Source organism: Monodelphis domestica, chromosome 5 (genome assembly GCF_027887165.1).
Source record: "Monodelphis domestica isolate mMonDom1 chromosome 5, mMonDom1.pri, whole genome shotgun sequence".
Taxonomy (NCBI): domain Eukaryota; kingdom Metazoa; phylum Chordata; class Mammalia; order Didelphimorphia; family Didelphidae; genus Monodelphis; species Monodelphis domestica.
This window is the reverse complement of record NC_077231.1, coordinates 94,462,799-94,481,723: the sequence shown is the minus strand read 5'-3', so window position 1 is coordinate 94,481,723 and position 18,925 is coordinate 94,462,799. Positions and strand designations below refer to the sequence as shown.

The following is an 18,925-nucleotide window of genomic DNA, read 5'->3' as shown; positions in this document are numbered from 1 at the left end:
GAATTTTTGTTCCTCAGCACCAGCATTATAATCATGAAACTGGCGGGGAAGTTGGGGGGATGTAGTAAATGGAGGTTTCTTTCCTTTAAAGTCAAAGCCCTGTTGGGTATGTGCTTACCCAGAGAGGTCCTATAACCACGAGTCACAAATGGCAAACATGCCTGTGTTTGCACATTTATGACAAAGCGTGGAAAGGGCATGATTTTTCTCATCCTTGAGGAACTTATGATCTAAAATGGAAGAAAAACTCCGAGGCTGTTTCCAAAGAAAAGATTAAGAGGGAAAAAGTCTATACAAAGGTGGGAACAGTCTTGCACAGGTATCTACCCTTTGGAATTTGTATCAACTCTTCTTTCTAATATTCCTGACACACATTTTAGATTCTCCTATTAAAGGAGTTTAGAAACTCATACAATTTTTTTAAACATTATTTTTCATACAATTATTTTTAAAACTTGTTACGGCAGATAGTGGTACTCCTCGGCCCTTCCATTCACCACTGAGCTGAAACCCTCTATATCATGTGTGGTCTTTCCCAAAGAGAATGGAAGGCTCCTTAAGAACAAGGACCTTGATTTTCTGTGTGTATCCCAGTGCTTGGCATGAATAAGGCTTTATCAGAAATACTTTTCCATTCACTTTCCATGCCATAAAGTGTCAGATATGACAAGCTGAAAGAGAAATGGCTCCAGATTTATGCTTCCAAACAAGGAATAATTTCATCCCTCATATCTTTTCTGTAACTCAGTGGTTCTCCACCTTTCTAATGCCAGGACCCCGCATGTTGCAGTGACCCCAAACCAAAACATGATTTTGGTGGCTACTTCAAAGCTGTAATTTTGCTTCAGTTATGATTCGGAATGTAAATACCTGATATGCATTATGTCTTCTCATTGCTACAAATTGAGAGATTGAGAACCGCTGCTGTAACTGGACTTCATTTCTGAAGTCAAATGTAATTAATGCCACACTAAAGGAAATCCAGTGGAAAACCTCCACTTAGCTCAGTTGTTCCCTGGACAGCATAACCCCTTGTCCATACACTGGTGTACTGAGCGAACAGGTGAATGAATGGTTAATGGAACACTATCCCATTCTTCATCAGTTTCCTCGTATGTTAAAGGAGAGAATTATGGTTCTCCCCCCCTTCAGTTCTATGATCTGATTCAATGATCCAGACCTTCCTCAAGAGTCTAGGCTGGAAGCTAGAAAGAAGCCTGATTCAGAGCAGGTCTGAAGGGGGAGGAGCAAGGACTCCTTGTACTGACTCCAGGCCTTTAAAAGGGGCCTGTTCTTGAATGACAATTTTAGGGACCATAAGATTACTGTTTTCTTACACATTTTTACCTTCAAACTGGTTATCAGAATGAGGATACTGTCTCCTTAAAATCCCGATTTACATTCTCCAAAGCACATTATGACCTAAAGTTAATACAAGACAACATTGGCTACTACATGCTGGCAAAAGCCCAAATGAGAGGAAAAGAGAATTCCTTAAAAACCTTTTTTTGAAATTATTTTTATTTCCTTATGTCTTTATGAAACATTTCATCTTTTGCAGATCCGAGTGCTTTCCTCATCTATTCACATCTGAGTTCTCTTTCCCATCGCCTTTTGTATTAAACCTTCATCAGTTAGCAGTTCTTTTCAGCTGTCAAGTCCCTCCATCCTAGATCCAGGATGTCAGCATTTACTGCACACCACTTTAACATTATTGTCTCAGTCATTCAGGTGGGCCACACACGTTCTGCATCTTCATTCTTCCAAATGCCCACTCAACAAGTTGGGTTATTTGAGCTATCCAATCACAAACGACAGATGCCTCCAGGTCTAATGTCCTTAGTTTCTTGAAATGAGCTCCTCCTGTTTAACAGGTCAAATTGCTAGTCTATGTAAATAAATTGGAATAAAACATCAAGTATGTAGTTGTACACATTATCAACTGGCAAGTTCATTCCAACACAAACCTCTACACTAACCATACCGTTGCATTGCTCTGCTACCTTATTTGGAAGCTCTTCCCCAAAATATATGTAAATGACTTAACACACTTGAAGGTAAGAACATGAACCAAGTTTTACAATATAGTACAAAAGGGGGATGACTTTTCCATAGAAGGAAATTTCAACACTTTTTACTGCAAAAAAAATGTTAAGAGACAAGCACAATTAAGGACATATGCAAAAAAAGCCTAAAATTCTACGTTTAAGAGAAATTTAGGTACAAAGCATTGAAGTAATATTATGTTTGCAGAAGATAAATTAGGAATAAAATAAACTATTAGGTAAGCAGAAAACAATTTCCCCAATAGCAGTAAATAAGTTGGCCAATATAGATTTTCTTCAGCCAATACAATAGTGTTCACTTCTCATTTTCCAAAAGCTTTTAAACTATAGTGCTTGCAAAGAAAGTTGTAACAACTGAGTACATCCTAATTCCCCTCATGGCAAGTTATCATTTAACTCCTGATAGATTGGGCTGAACTCTCTACTTCAGTCTTAATAGTGTCCAATAGAGAGTTTTCATGGAACGTTACAGATTCACTTAACTGTGATGGTGTTGATGAAAGCTTAAAAAGAAGGAAAAGAAAAAAAAGCTCACCTATTAAGGAACACAATCCTCAAACCATGTATAGACACACACTAAGGTAAACTACATAAGTGTAAACAAACACTGAACTCCAGATCTTGAAGGGATTTGGGTCAAGTTTCCTTGGATATCACTTGAACACACTACATACATGAAGTCCACAAGTTAAGCCCAAAGGATGGCCGAGGTGTAGGATTCTGACATAGGACCAAAGCACTAACATCAGGGACATTATCAGACTCAAGTGTGAAGTTAACCACTGAAACATCTAGATGATCTTATCCTTGGATAATGTCGAATAGATATTTTACTTAGTTTGATTGTTTTCATGAAACAATTTAGTAAGAACAGTCAATGTTAAAATTCATTCATTCTTGGGAGACAAAAGCACAATGAATAGGCCTATATGATATGTAAAACTAGTATTTTACTAACAAGAAAAGTATTTGCTGTCTGAAAATTTAAAGGAAAAAATGGAAGGGAAAATGATGGGAAGCTTTTATATATCTTATGGCCTAGAATTTATCTTGTATTCTGTATGTACAAATCCTCTAAAAGGAAGCATTTATACCCATTTCATGCCTCAAACTCACTTGGAGAGTCAAAAAGCAGTTCTCAAAAAACTGGTGCTTTTGCAATATCCTTAAAATCAGTGGTAGTACTACTGTGATTTAAGACTGCCTTACAGGTGTTTTTTAATAGGAGTGAAGAATTGTGTATCTATCATGCTTGCTGCAGCTAATTCTTAAAGAACAACTATAAAAGTTGTCCATTACACCTTTTACACTTCTTAATAAAAACTCATCCAATATGACTTTCTAACAGTTAAGAAATGTTTTCTTTAGGCACTACAAGGTCCACTTTACTCTGGAGATTGTGGAACATGGGCTTAAATATTCAATTTGTCTACCCTTTAATTTTTGGTAAGTGGCAGACAGTGAATTCTTATCTGCTGGCAACAAGAGGTGCCTTTATTTAAATACTCCTGAGATTTTTAAATGAAAAAAGTCTTAATTTCCCCTGTGAACTGTAATAGTCAAAAGTTAAGAACTGCACTGATATTTAGGGCATCAAAAAACATGTCCTCTTGTAAGGCATCAATGATTAAATGAACATAATGCATATCTAACCAAAGATAAGAGTTAGCGCTCAGAGATTATCACATAAAAGTTTACTTCTTAACATCTCCAATTCCTTTCTTACCAGCTTAAATGAGCAAAATATGCCTCTTAGCCTAAATAAAATACAATTTTTAAAAACTAAGAGACATCCAAAACTATTAGGCACATCAAAGGTACAGTTTATAGAGTTTACAGCTCTCTTAAGGGTCATGAGTCCCCTGGCACATTATCAGACGGATGGAACGGCAAAGATTATCTACTAAATGTAATTTTCACATTTTTAACTGAACTGAAAGACTTACAGTAAATATTGAAACATACTATACCTTCAGTTACTACTGAACGAGTGTAACATTTCACCAGTTAAAAATCTGGAATCAAAGTTTGATGAACCTTCACAAACTGATAGTCTTGGCATCTTCTCTTTTCAGATGAAAGTCATCGGTACTTCCAACACAGCACTTTAGAAAAGGAACATCCAAAGAAAGTGGCTTTGTTGTAGTCCCCGTCCTGGCAGTTCAAGGCCACTGGCATTGGAGTGCTGTGGACAGCAAGGGTCATCTCCTCTGCCTTTCTCTCTCTCTCTCAGTCAGACTTATCTTTCTTTTTTCCTGTTAAGGGCACTTTGTTTACAACAGCAGACCCGACAGCTGTGACACCACCAGCCACAGCAGACACCCCTCCTTTGACCAGCCCTAGGCCCATGGAAGGCACTGCGGTAACAGCTGTTTTGGTCACCTCCAGACTCTTCCCTCCAATCCAAGCCACACCACCAATGGTGGCGCCAACGGCTCCTTTCGTCACATTGAAGATGCCACCAGTCATGCGGGACAACATGCCAGGCTGTTGCTGTGGATGGTCTTTCATTGAACCTAATGAGAGATAATGTGCAGAAGACCTAAGTCAAAGACTTTAAAAGAAATTAACTCACTTCCCAGCTGTGTGACCCTGGGCAAGTCACTTGACCCCCATTGCCTAGCCCTTATTGCTCTTCTGCCTTGGAGCCAATACACAGTATAGATTCTAAGATGGAAGGTAAGGAGAGAGAGACAGAGACAGAGAAAGAGAGAGACAGAGAGAGTGAAGAGAGAGAGAGAAGAGGGAGAGAGGGGAGAGAGAGATAGAGAGAGAGCAGGGAGGGAGGGAAGCGGGAGAGAGAGAGAGAGGAAGGGAGAGAGAGAGAGAGAGAGCAGTGAGGGAGGGAAGAGGGAGAGAGAGAGAGAGAGAGAGAGAGAGAGAGAGAGACAGAGAGAGAGAGAGAGAGACAGAGAGAGTGAAGAGAGAGAGAGAGCAGGGAGGGAGGGAAGAGGGAGAGAGAGAGAGAAAAAGAGAGGAAGAGAGGAAGGGAGAGAGAGAGAGAGAGCAGGGAGGGAGGGAAGAGGGAGAGAGGAAGAGAGAGAGAGAGAGAGAGGGAGGGAGGGAGGGAGAGAGGGAGGGGGGGAGAGGGAGAGAGAGAGAGAGAGGGAGGGAAGGAGGGAGGGAGAGAGGGAAGGAGGGAGGGAGAGAGGGAGGGAGGAGAGGGAGAGAGAAAGAGAGAGAGAGAGAGAGAGAGAGAGAGAGAGAGAGAGAGAGAGAGAGAGAGAGAGCAGGGAGGGAGGGAAGAGGGAGAGCTCTAACTAGAAGCCCCTCAAGCTGCCTGGGACTAGGAAATTCAAAAATTCAACAAATATTTATGGAGTAGTATACAGTAAAGTCCTATGCTGGGTGCTGCCATTTGGTTTCATTCTATACCGATTTAAGTACTCAAGTTTAAGCTGTAAAGTATTAATAGCTTTAAAAGGGCTAACATGAAAATAAAAACAAATTTTCTATGACTTAAGTTATGGTAGTTTCCCAGAGTTATTTTAATCAGGTCTAAAATCTAAACTCCCTCTTGGGTTAATGTTCTAGTTTCTGCCACACTCATTTAATGAGCATAAATAAATATATAAAATAAATAAAAGACAAATAAGTAAAAAAAAAAAATAAATAAATAAAAGACAAACTTTGCTTAAAGGGTCTTAAGAGTCCAAAGGATCCTCACCCCACCCCCCAAAAAGGTCACTAATTAGCTCTATGAAACTGGGTTCTCATGACCACCCCCACCCCAAACCACCCATACCTGGGTACAAGTTTCCTCACTTTTAAAATTTTGTGACCCAAGATGTATCAAAATCCTTAGTCTTCCTCTAATATCATCAAATTAGCATGTGTCCTGCCCATAAGGGCCTAAATTCAAACATAAATCTTAAAGAAATTAAGTCACTACTTCTCTTCCCTATTGCTTTTACATTGTGTTCAAAGGCTCAGATAAATCCATACTTTGCTTTTGTTAGTTATACCATACCCTTTTGTGTGCACAGGCATGCAGGCACGCATGCACGCATGCACGCACACACACACACACACACACAGCAACAGGAAGACATTTAAAAGGCACACAAATGTTTTTCACATAGTTAATCTAAGACAAGGAAATATGGTCAAAAACCCAAAGGAAGGTGAATTTTGCAAAAGTTACTATCTTAACAAAATGAGATTAATTGAAGAGAAAAAAAAAGAGGGAGGACTTCTTGGGGAAATAACACTATTCAAAAGAGAAAAAGAAAAACCCTCTGAAAATAATTATTTTCTCATGTACAACAAACAAATTGGTCCTGAAATGCCCTCCCCATCCTTTATTAAAGAATCTTCCCAGGGGCAGCTCAGTAGCTCTGTGGATAGAGTCAGGCCTAGAGATGGGAGATCCTGGGTTCAAATCTAGCTTCGGACACTTCCTAGCTGTGTGACCCGGAGCAAGTCACTTTACCCCATTTGCCTAGCCCTTAGCACTCTTCCGTCTTGGAACTAATACATAGTATTGATTCTAAGGCAGAAGGTGAAGGTTTAAAAAAAAAATCTTCCTTACTGCTATGGATAAAAACACTTATTAATTCAAACTAATACATATTAAAACAATTACTCATAACCCATCTTAACCAAGTTTTCTTGTTCAAACTGCCTGATCCATCCCAAGGACAGATAATATACATCTTACTGGCTCAGTACTGCATTAATCAGCTGAGGGAGAAAGGGCCAACATCTGAATATATTAACGAGGCAGAGAATGATCACAGCCAGTTATCTTATAACTAAGAAGGGTAATTGGTGTTAAGAGAATAGAGAGCCACAGCCTAGGTCTCAAGATGAAACAGGCCTTGCCACTTGTGCTGTTTTCTTCTCCACTGAGAATTTCAAACATGAATTGTTACAAGTATTTGGAGATGAGAAAGAATGAAATACTTTTTCCTTATCAAACCAGATCACTATTGAACCCCTCAACATAGTGAATTATAAAAATTCCCTACAATGCACCCAATCCATGTTCCTTCCTTTCCCAGCCTGGTGGACTGGGCTTTTTTATCATCATTTTCTTCCTTGCTTTCACAGTCTGTCAGTTTTCTCAGATGAAATCCCTAGTCTTCCCTTCATGACTATTTACTGCCCCTCCATTTGCCCAAATCTAATTTATAAAAAGGACTAAGAAGGGAAAGCAGGAGCTAAGTCAATGATTTCTCCATCCATTCTATCACAAGCAAATGGAAAGCTGCATGGTATGGGGTTCAAATCCAGCCTCTAATGCTTAATGGTTGTAGAACAACTTTTCTGAACCTGTGGAGAAATTACTTCACAGGATTGTTTTGAAAGTTAATGAGATATGGACCTAAAACACTTTATAGACCATGAATCTAGATAGCAGCCATTAACATTATTAAGCAAAAGCAACCAAGTTGGTCAATCTTCTCTCTCTCTCCTTTTTAGATTTGAAGAAAAAATCTTTCAAAGAGAGAAAATATGTCATGGTGGATACAGAGCTAGCCTTGGAGGCAGAAGACCTTATTTTAGGTCTTGCTTCCAATACAAACTGACAGGCTATGCATCGCAAGGCCAGTCACCAATCCCATAGTGCCCTAGGAAAAGACAACTAAGGTCACTCAGAAGTGCCAACCTGCACAGACTAGCAGGAAGTTTCCCATGTGAAATCCCAAGTCCAGACCTTATCCCTACCCTAACCTGTTTTTAAAAACTTGGTAAAATAATTATTTGCCTGCCCAACAACCTCATTTTTGCTCTTTAATACAATGTGAGAAATTCAAAGGACTTGTTTAATGAGTGGGCACCAAGCAGCCTTCTACATGAATTCTCAGAGACCATATTCTTTCTTTTGTCTCTTTCCCTACCTGATTCTTTTCCCAGAAATAAAGATTCTTGTTGTGCTAACTAAGAGAACCCTAAGTGGACTATCCAATGTTTAACATCCAAATTACTGCTTCCTTCCACTAGGGGAAAAAAAGTGCAAGAGTTGACATCTTTTCTGGGCATAGCAAAGGCAATTCATGCACAGAAATAATATTTTATAAACTACAGGTGAGAATTAGGTAATAAAGCTACTTTCTGATTACAACGAAAGAAAATGCTCCGTGATACAAATTATTATATGGTCAAAAGTGCTGGTGTTGCTGCCACCATGAGAGAGCTGCTGCCAAGATCCCTGGGCAGGACTCTGCTTCTCAGTATCAGTTGCCGCTGGAATTACCTGATGATGCCAGTCTGTTCCCTTAGACTGTCAGTTCTAGAAGAAGCTGGGATAAAAACTGCTTATGTCTTAAATAAGTAGTGCAGCCTAATCAATGCAATTCAATAAATAAAATGAGAAAGACAAAAAAAGGGATGATTGGAAATGGAACATAAGCAGAGCCCAAAGGAGCAAATGGATGCAATAGATGCAAATCCCAATTGTAGTCTCATGAATGAGAAAGCACAGAAAACCTGAGGGGCATTTCCACAAAATTCTGCTTGCTGGCTATCTTTTTGTTGGGGACTTCCAACTAAAAAATTCTTCATTAACTTTCCCTCCCCATCTGTGGCATCACAGAAACCACAGACTCTGGAGGGTACACCGTAAACAACAAGACACTGTGGATGCCCAAGCCCCTATAACTGACAATGCTGTGCTGTCTTATCACAAGGTCAAAAACATCTCTGGTTACAATGGATACACAGCGACTAGTTAAGCCACTTTAAAATGTAAAAGATCAAAGGCCAACTAGAAGAGAGTTTCCATTCTTATGGATGGTGGGGAGACAACTGAGGGCTCTAAATATCAGAGGGAAAGCTAGGGCCCAGGGGGAGCTGTGTCTGTTGTCATGGAAGCAGCCCAGCTTCATTCAAAGGGCTGGTCAACTGAGGACAAGCTATGGGAGACCCATCAATTCACTAAGCTGGTGGCTAAGGCATGAGTGGGCTGCAACCTGGATCAAGAGAGAGCACTAAAACCACAGTAATAATTCAAAACAGTTACCTTCTGGTGGTTCATCAATGAGATATGAAGGAATGTCTTGTTGGTTTTTGTCCGTCTGATTCATGGTCTCCTAGAAAAGATATACATTAGGCATTATAGAATAATCTCATATTGTAATGGAAAGTCCATTTCAGAAATAATCAACCATCTATTTTTAAAACAACACTTTAAGGGGCAGCTGGGTGGCTCAGTGGATTGAGAGTCAGGCCTAGAGATGGGAGGTCCTAGGTTCAAATCTGACCTCACACACTTCCCAGCTGTGTGACCTTGGGCAAGTCACTTGACCCCCATTGCCTAGCCCTTACCACTCTTCTGCCTCTTTATAAAAAACAACAACAAAAACACTTTAAGCCACCTAGTAGAACAGCCCCTCTAAATTTTGGTAACTGTGAAATATTTTAAATTATACCCAATGGAATAGTCAATGATGGAAGGCTTATGCAGAAATAGGAATACTAATACATTGTTGGTGGAGCTGTGAAATCATATAACCATTGTTGAGAGCAATTTTAAATTATGCAAATAAAATGATTAAAATGTCTACAGCCACAAGATTCCACTGGGCATATAACCAAAGAAAGTCACTAACAAAAGAAAGTTTTCATAAACAACTAAAGTTAGAAGCACTGTAAAAGCAAGTAATAGGAAAGAAAGTAACTGCCCACTGACCAAGGAATGGCTAAGCAAGCTGTGGTACATGAAGGTAAAAAAAAAACAATAACGCGCATGGAATAGAGAAAAGAAAATGAGCAGGGTCAGGGAGACATTTGTCGACAGCTTTCTCTTATGAGGCCCCAAAGAGGAGATGTGAGACCATGTCTCCCCTGCTCCCTGGCACAGGTCGGGATCCGTGGCAAGACTAAGCACATGATACAGTCACTTTTTTTTCCAATGGCGGATAAGTTTCACTGATTTTTTTTCTTCCTTTTAAAAAAACTATACTCTGAACAATTACATGCTTTGCTCTGAGGCCCCAGACCAAAGAGGCACAATGTCAACTTTTCTCCACTGTCACTCCCAAACCAGACTCTGCTGTCCCCCCAGGAGCTGCCATTCCACCTCCCATTGCCCTACATTGACATGAGTTGTTCATCGTGTTTAGAATGGTCAGGCATGACTTCCTTGGTTCTGCCTATCAGAATCATCTCCTTCTGCAGCTGTCTCCTCCCTCAGGAAGTCTTCCCTGATCTCTTCAATTGCTAGGTGTCTCTATCCCTCCTCAAATTCCTGACTGTGATTAAGTTGTGTCCACTTCAAACTTCATTAAGACTTTGAGGATAGCTTGAACATATGTATGTGTAATTCTGTACGTGCTGTTACCTTCAGCCCGCTGGAAGCTGGGACTTGGATGTTCTGCCCAGAACCCTGATGCCTCCTCCATGTGCGGTTTGTCCCTATAAGAATGTGAGTTCTCTGAGGGCACAGCTATTCTCAGGTTTCTACTGGTATGCCCAGCCCTTAGCGCAATGCTTTACACATGGGAGCTAATGGTTTTTTATTCATTCTTTTATATCTAGAACATTGGGAAGAGCATAGTAGGATTAATTAATAAATAATATGGGAAATATGTACATCTGGGAGTGAAAAGACAAGCTGGCTGGTGAAAGCTGTGGAGACTTATCCAAAGAGCTAAAGGACAACAACCCTCCCTTGAACAACACTATTGCAAATAGCTTCCAAAGACAATATGTCATAAACACAAATGAAAATAATTCTAACATCTCACTTGATAGGGTAACTCTAATGCCCTTTCCTCACTTCTCATCCATCTTGGTCTACGGCCTCTGATTCACTGACTTCCTCTCAATTCTCTCCGTTTCTGTGGCGCCGTCCTCTCCCGAGTCGTCTGTGAGACACGTCCTTCTCAGGCTCCTTTGCTGGATCTACATCCAGACCACACTCCCCAACAACGGGGAACTCCCAAAGTTCTATCCTGAGCCGCCTTCTCTCCTCCCTCAATGCCATTTGCCTTAGTGATCGCATCAACTCCCATGGACTCAATGGCCTCTATGCCTTGCATTTCCAACTTCTCAGACTGAAGGTCCCACAGACATCTTCAATCCAATATGTCCAAAGCTGAACTCGTTGTTTTTCCCCCAAACCCCACCCTTACAGCCTAGCGTCATCCTGGACTCCCCATTCTCGTGTCCAGTGCCAAGACCTGTCAAATGTGCCTTCCCATTTCTCTCCTCAGAGCCGCCAGCACCCCTGGTGCAGGCCCTCATCAGCCCATGCCTAGACCACTGCAGGCTGGTCTCCCTGTCCCAAGTCTCTCTCCACTCCAAGCCCATCTTCCTCTCAGCTGTCAAACTGACTGACCATGTCACTCCCCCACCCCCTCATTCAATGCATTCTAACAGCCTCTTGTTACCTCCAGCATCAAATGGAGAATTTTGGGTTTGGCTTTTAAAGCCTTCATAGTCTGGCCCCTTGTCCTCCTCACGGAACAAGCTTCAGCTCCCTACTCACTGCACTCTCGTGGCTATCTTCCATGCCTGGAATACTCACCCTTCTCATCTCCTTGCAGGCCTCCTCCAAGTCTCCGCTAAAATCCCATCTTCCACAAAGAGTCTTTATTAGTTCCTCCCCTCCGGGCCTCTCCCAATTTAGCTGAATGTATCTTGGTTCATGTTGTAGTCTCCAGGTCATTCCCCCATTAGTGTGTGAGCTCCTTGACAGGAGGGCCCTTTTTTGCCTTTCCTTGTGTCTCCTGTTGACTGACTTTGTCTCTCATTCGTGCCTATGCCCCCAGCTAATGAACTCTTTTCAGTCCCAACAGCTCAAGAAGACTGTCTAAGGTAGAGGTGCCAAACTTGGGCCCACTCGTCACAAAAGTCCCAAGTATGGCAGAATCGGGTTAAAATGTAATTGAGAAATATTTAACAAAATAAACATACCACACAGATCATGTTAATTTGTGGGTTTCTGGCTATTTCTTTTCTTTTTTAAACCCTTACCTCCCATCTTAGAATCAATACTATGTATTGGTCTAAGGCAGAAGAGCAGGAAGGGCTAAGCAATGGAGGTTATGTGACTGGCACAGGGTCACACAGCTAGGAGGTATCCTTCTGTCTCCAGGCCTGGCATTCTATCTACTGAGCTACCTGGCCGTCCCCTATCTGTTTCTATTTGCTACCACTGATCAAATGCACAGAGAAAAAGCCTCTTGGAAATGGTGCTCACATAGAAGAGATGATGTAACCTTGAGTTAGTGCAGGATCATTCATGGAGGAAGAGGAGACTTTCAGCAGTAAACCGTGGACCACGAGCAGTTGGTTATGATTAAACTTTCTCATCTGGTCCCTTGCTTGACCAATGACAGGATGATGGCTGATGATGAGTGCTGTCTCTATCTATGGAATGAAATGTTTTTCTGCACTAAAGTGAATGAATGATGACTCATAGGAAAACCAAGTCTGAACTCAGTTCTCAGTTCAGGGTAATCCTTGGTTGAGTCAATTTAACCTTATGTGCAAAATGTAAAGTGGAGACAATAAAGGAAAATCATAAAAACAAACAAATGACTATGGGCATGCTAAATACTCCCATATTGGCCTAAGTTAAAAAGCAGAATTTCACAGTTACCTGCCCCCCAAACTTCTGTGCCAAACAGCCCATGTCTATATGTACACCAACACATAAAACTTCCTTCTCTTTAAAATCTCTCACCAGCTCATAAACATTTAGCAGGAGTTTTAAAATAAACATTTTTAATAATCACCCCATTTTCCCACTAACTTTACTACCTCCATCCCAAATCTTCACCCAAAAAACTTTATTCTTCCTACATAATTAAAGTTCCTAGAACAGTTAAGTAGCACAGTGGATAAAGTACCACACCTGGAGATGGGAGGTCCTGGGTTCAAATCTAGCCTCAGACACTTCCTAGCTGTGTGTCTTGGTCAAGTCACTTAACCCCCATTGCCTAGCTGTTTGCCCTAAGAGTTGTTAGCAAGTAAGGGCTTTAAAAACTGAAAAATAAGCAAAGTTCCTTCCAAAGGAAGGGCATTCTTTGTCTTACTTCTTTGCATACTTCTAGTCAAAGAAGGATTTAACATACAAAGTCCATCAAGGTTTTGAGTTACAGAAACTAATGTAGTAGCAATTCAGTGAAAGCCTAGGTGATGGATCCGGATCTAAAAAGTAGACACTAGCTAATAAAAAAGTATTTACAAGCTCTCTCTTATATTTTCATTAAGTTTCATTAAATTTATGTTTAAGAGAGGGCTTTGGGTATCTAACTGCAGGCACATGATGAGAACAGTTGATATAAGGTGGGGCTGGGCAGTGCCATTAGCAAGGGTCTGACGTTAAATGTTTATTGACAGCTGCTTCTTCAGCTGAGGAAAATGAAATAAGTTGGCAACTTGAGTCCCTTCCACCGTGAATCTTCTCTAAAGAGTTTGTTTTTAAATCATACACAAGTGTAAGGGTAAAAAATGTACCCAGGAAATTCTTCCAGGTAACTCTGCAGTCTTCCTCAAAATCACAGAATTTTAGAGATGCTGCCTTGATGACCTGGTACAAACCTTCATTTTACAGAGGTGTTAACAAATGACTCGTCCAATCACATGCCATATTAGTTGAATCATTCCTATAGATCCACCTTCTGCCCCTAAATCTAGTTCTCTTTCTACTCTGTTATGCTCAGAAGTGAACTGATGCAAACTAATAACAATGGTGGTAGATGGCATATTATTATTCCCATTTTAGAGGTGAAGAAACTGAGATTGTAAAGGTTAAGTAATTTCCACCATGAACCGGACACAAAGCCAGGTGGATCCGGATTTCAATTCCTTCATTCTGCCACTGGGCCTCTTCCAAATAATGGCTTCTGTTTCTTTAGCATTTGGCCATTCATTACAAAGGACACCAGATCTTAAAATTGGAAGGAAGTGTCAAGGTTAACAGGACAAACTACCTCATTTTATAAATCAGGGAAATGAAGCCTAAGCAGCACACTCACGGGCCATATAGCCCTAAGTGCCAAAAGTTGATGTGCAACCCAAGACTCCTTTTCAAGGTCACTGCTCTCCCCCCTACACTGCATTCACTGAAGATACAACCATAAATGGTTCATTTAGTTTCTGACACTCAAAAAATTAACTTGTAATTTTTCTATACTATTTTACTAAACTAGTCATTTTCCCCCTCTTTTTTTAAGGTCTTATGTTCTATATATTTTCATCCTGTATTCGACTATAAGCACCGATAGAGATGACAGTATTTTAAACTTCACTGTTTAGGTCTGTGGCACTATCACATGAATTAACAAAGAACCAAAAAAAATCTAATGTTAAAATTCCTCTGAGATTTAAGTTCTTAATCTGAGGTCTAAACTGAGGCATTAGATCCAAGTGAACAGGAGACTCAGAGCTGGGCCTCAGCTAGGGAAATGTAAACCCACTTTAATTTACTAAGGACACATGGCTTTTAAAAGATACTTCTTGATGACTTACTTTCATAATAGGTTTCCTTTGTAATCCTTTGTCTTTCATTTCCTGCATTTAAAAGCATGATGCTTGGGAGTTCATAGGTTTTCAGACTGACAAAGGAGTCCAGACCACAAACAAAAAAGATTATGAGCCCAGATCTAAAAAGTTCACTTTGTACATACGGGGTTATCTACCCATAAACCTGGGTAGATAAGCAAAAGTCACTTGGGACACTTTCCCCCCCTAAATTAGACTACAAGAAGTTTAACAAGTTTAGTTGATGGACCAGCACCTGCTTCAGAATTGTACTTTCAAAGAACTTAAATGTGCACTGATTATAAAATTTCAGTTTTCAACTAGGTATAAACCATGCCTCTGAACTTCTTTCCAACACATGGGCTTTGGGGTGAGATTTCCTATGATCTTTCCTTTTCTGGAAAATCATTCCAGTACAGAAGAGGAATAACTCTCACTACTTCTGTCACCTAGAAGCCACATTCTCTGCTCTGGGCTCCTCAGTTTATATTAGCCTGCTGCCTTGATTAGATCCAAGAGCACAGGAGACTCAGAGCTGGGCCTCAGCTAGGGAAATGCAAACCCACTTTAATTTACTAAGGACACTGAAAACAATGTCTTGGGAATACAAATATAAGCACAAATAATGTGCAAAACATTCTTCCCTGTGGTGTAATTAGTTCTAACCTTAGATCTTGAAATATGGACAGACTATTATAAATTCATTTCCTTAAAAAAAAAATCACCAAGTGATTTCAAATGTATACAGAGCTCCCAGAGAGGAACCCTTAACCATTTGGTCAGCACCTCCTAATACTTCTAGTCATAGAAATGCCCAGGGCATTTTAATGTAAGTTACCTTGGGCAAGTCACTTACCAGAAAAGGAGGTGGAGGTCCCCCAGTTTCAATACTAGTACCTTCTAAATGTAAAAAGAAATGAGTCGAATCTATGGAAGATCACAAAAAAGAAATGGAAGGCATGAAGTGATCATGGGTGGCACTGATGGAGAGACTACCTACCTAGGTATCATCAGAGAAGCCCAAAGGATTACCATTGGATATGTATGTTTGATGGCAATGTCTACCATCTAGGACATTCACTCCAGAAAAAGCATCTGGCAAATCTAGTGAGCAAGAGAGAACAACAGCATGCCCTAGGGGACAATGTATTCCAAAAATAGGAATAGATAAACAAGGGCTTCTTGGGAATTGTCCTTTTTGTTAGGGTTTTGTTTTGTTTTGTTTTTCATAGAGAAAAGGATATTGGTAGAAAACAATTAAGTCAATGTAGTTTTTAATTTCTAGAACAAACTTTATCTAACAAATTTTACTCAATTCATATCAAAAAAGAAACTATACTTTAGACAAATAATTACATATGAAATAGCATAATGAATCAAAGGAATTTCCCTACTGGTATCACTTCTCTTCAGAAAACAAGTATTAGCTAGCAAATGCAAGAGCTTAATTATAGCAGGTACAATTTAAAACAATATCAACTCCAAAGGGCTACAGGAAAGGACTGCCCATTTTTCTGTATAATATAAAATGAATGGTCAGTTCTGATTTACAGACACTGCTTCCCCTTCACTCAAAAAATTTTGGCCTATTTTGCCAAATATACAAAGAGCTTTCCCAAAATATCTCCACAGTGCTGGAGTACATCCACACCTTCTGAAAGCATACTTGAAAGCACCCACTTTGTTCTCTAAATCATGTTTGTTGGCCAAACACTCTCCCTGTAGATTGCTTTTTGAGGTAGCCCCTGCCCATTCATTCAACACCCAAGAGTGGGTTGAGATGGCTGTCTTAAAATAGTCTGGACCTAAAAAGTGCCAGCCTGGAGATAAGAAAAAGTGTGTTTGAGTGGAGGCAGTGAGGACTGACAGGGAAATCTAGAGAGCATTGCTGTGGAATGGAAACAGCATCCTAGCAATAAATACAAAGTTCACCTAAAAATGCTGGGATGAGCCCAGGCTGATAATGTACTTTTAAAATGTCTTCTTATTGAGCAAAATTGCAAGGCTCTGAAATGCTCCAGACAGCTTCTTAAAGTAGGAAAATGTGATCTTAATAATAACAGATAGACAAAAATAGAGATTTCCTCCTTTCTCACAATCAGTGAGTGATCATAATCAGGACTGTTCTTCAATTCCTTGGACCACACTGCAAGTGCTTCTTACAGAATTCTGGTCCATTTGGTGGAGTTGGTAAAAGTCTACCTGTTACATCATGGATCAAAGAAGAGGAAAATGAACCAAAGCAAAGTAACTCCCCAGCGGATCTCAGGAAGCTCTGCAGCTCACTTAGGGCTCAATTCAGACACAGCAGGGTTTTGGTCCTCACCCCCAACACTTTTCTCCTGCTCCACGTCTATTAGCAGGAGCCAACGTCAAGAACTGGGGCCCCCAGTAAGAGGAACCTCATTTCCTTTGTGACTAAGCCAAAGGGCTTTCTAGGGGAGATGCTAGCAAGGAAATCCAGGTGTTCCTCGGGCCTCCACTGAGGGCAGCAGGCTCCCTCTATTCCAGAGACCTGGGTAAGTCTTTTTTTTTTTCCTCAAGGAAAGGCAGTGACGTGGCAGGACAGGCAGAAAATGACCTGAGGAGCGAGCAGGAGGCTGAGCGTGGCACCTCCTCCCCCAGCGGCTCCACGTTGCCGCCCCTCACACAGGGGTGTCTTCAGGAGGCACAAGGACAGGGGGAACAACTCATTGGCCTGAGGACTTCTGGAGGGGGGTCCCGACCCCAGGTCAGGAGTCCTGGGAAGGCAAGCACAGGCACCTTCTCCGCCCCCCTACCCCACAACCCCATCTCCAGGTGTATGAACCATGCCTGTCCCCACCCTCCCTGCCAAAGTCTGCAAAGGAAGGAGAGGAGAGGAGAGGAGGGCTGGAAGGACACTCGGGTCGGGGAGAGGAAAAGGGGGAGCACAAAAGAGAGAAAGGGGGACCTTAGGAGGAAGTGAGACACCCATGGAAGGAAATAAAGGGGAAAAGAGGGGAGGAGGGAAATGGGGGACCCCGAGGGGGTAATGGCAGGGGGAACCGGACTCTGAGAGAAATGGAAACTCATAAAGGGGTAATGGAGAAACCCATGAAGGAGGGAAATGGGGAACCCATAGAAGGGGAATGGAAAGGGAGAGGGGTCCCCAGAGAGAGGGAAAAGGGAGACCCATTGAAAGGGAAATGGAAACCCTCGGGGGAAAAGAGGAATCCACGAGGGGTAAAATGGGAGACCCACTAAAACAGAAATGGGAGAGCTATTGGGAGGAAAAGGGGGAGATCCTTACTAAAAGAGAGGAAATGAGGATCCGTGGAAGGAGAACTAGAGGATGAAAAAGGGAGCCACAGTGGGAGGGAAAGAGGGACACAGGGAAAGAAGAAATGGGGGGCCTACGAAGAGAAAATGGAGGGATAATGGGGGGGGGACAGCCGGGGAGGGAAATGGAGTACCCCTGAAGGATGGGGGGACTACAGAAAGGGCATCGATGGAGGAAGCATGGAGGACCCTGGGGGCGGGAGGCAGGGGCTCCCCAGGAGAAGGGATGTTGCCTTCCCGCCCTCCCGGAAGCCCCCAGCTCGTACTTACCCTCGGGCCCGGCTCCTGGCTCCTGGCGCTCTCAGGGACAGCTCGGCCTGGGGGCCCCGGCGGCGGCGACGGTGGCGGCTCGGCTCGGGGGCTCTGGGCTCGGGCTGCGGACGTGGCGCCCGCGCGGCCCGCCCTCCTCCCGGACACACGCTCAGCCTCTCACCCGCCCCGACCCACGCCCACCCCAGCCTCTCACTCCTCCCAGCGCCGCCGCCGCCGCCGCCGCCGCCGCCGCCGCCACAGCTCGCTCCCGCAGCCGCTCCGGCGAGCGAGCGCGCGTGCGCGCCCCCAAGCGGCGCCTTTCCCGCAGTTGCGTACCTGTCTACAGGAGCGCGCACGCGCAGCCTCCCCTTCCCCCCCTCCTCCCCCTTTATCTTTCCCTGCTCCACCGCTCCACCACCTGTGCTCACACGCGCGTGCAGCCTTTGGTGGGGCGTAGCCTTTGCGGTCTCTGCCCTAGAGCTTAAGTGAAAAGGGGTGGGGAACCGTTGCTGGGTAACAGAGGTTCTCGACTAACGGTCTCTGTCCCTGAATAACGAATCCACCAAAGAGCGGTTCATCTTCCCCGAGAGGTCGAGGGGGCGAGGCGAATTAGATCCTCTCTAGGCAGGAGAGCTGAAAGTTCGAAACCAACCCTCGACTCTTCCAGCCTGGGGGACCCTGAGCAAATTCACTAACAGTTTTGAGCCTCAGTTTCCCTCATTTGTAAAACGGAAGGGATTATATTAGAAGACCTTTGAGGCCCCTAGAGCTCTAGATCTGTGATCCTATGATAGGATACTTCCTGGCTGTGTGACCCTGGGCTGGTCACTTACCTTCTCGGGGACTTAAAAATCCTTATCAGTAAAATAGAA

General features: G+C 42.4%; 2 protein-coding genes across 5 annotated transcripts in view; both read right to left on the bottom strand.

Moving 5' to 3' along the window:
* Positions 1-1,489: 1,489 nt before the first annotated feature.
* Positions 1,490-18,262, bottom strand: TMEM263 (transmembrane protein 263). 4 transcript variants are annotated; one of them, XM_056798809.1, is made up of 5 exons: positions 18,072-18,258; positions 15,358-15,428; positions 12,214-12,383; positions 9,031-9,100; positions 3,742-4,582 (listed from the first exon to the last, which is right to left on the bottom strand). In XM_056798809.1, the coding sequence occupies exons 4-5, from the start codon at positions 9,092-9,094 to the stop codon at positions 4,296-4,298; spliced, it is 351 nt and encodes a 116-aa protein (XP_056654787.1). In that variant the 5' UTR covers positions 9,095-9,100; positions 12,214-12,383; positions 15,358-15,428; positions 18,072-18,258; the 3' UTR covers positions 3,742-4,295. The 4 variants fall into 4 exon arrangements, 3 of the variants coding, with proteins under 3 accessions (XP_056654787.1, XP_056654785.1, XP_056654784.1); XR_008912144.1 differs by lacking the exons at positions 12,214-12,383; positions 15,358-15,428 and adding an exon at positions 1,490-1,888 and having other exon boundaries at positions 4,037-4,582; positions 18,072-18,257; XM_056798807.1 differs by lacking the exon at positions 15,358-15,428.
* LOC130454712 (cilia- and flagella-associated protein 251-like) overlaps positions 17,041-18,925 on the bottom strand; it is a gene marked incomplete at its 5' end in the record, with an annotated part of 26,358 nt that continues 24,473 nt past the window's right edge. Inside the window, 2 exons of the mRNA XM_056800638.1 lie at positions 17,041-17,209; positions 18,072-18,389. Of these exons, the coding sequence (XP_056656616.1) occupies positions 17,041-17,209; positions 18,072-18,389 (487 nt within the window). The remainder of the gene's footprint in view (positions 17,210-18,071; positions 18,390-18,925) is intronic.

Excerpts from the sequence above, each read along its gene's own strand:
- TMEM263 (XM_056798806.1), bottom strand. The coding sequence starts at position 9,094 with ATGAATCAGACGGACAAAAACCAACAAGACATTCCTTCATATCTCATT. Across the intron at positions 4,583-9,030 it reads CATTGATGAACCACCAGAAG|GTTCAATGAAAGACCATCCA; the intron begins GTAACTGTTTTG and ends ATCTCTCATTAG.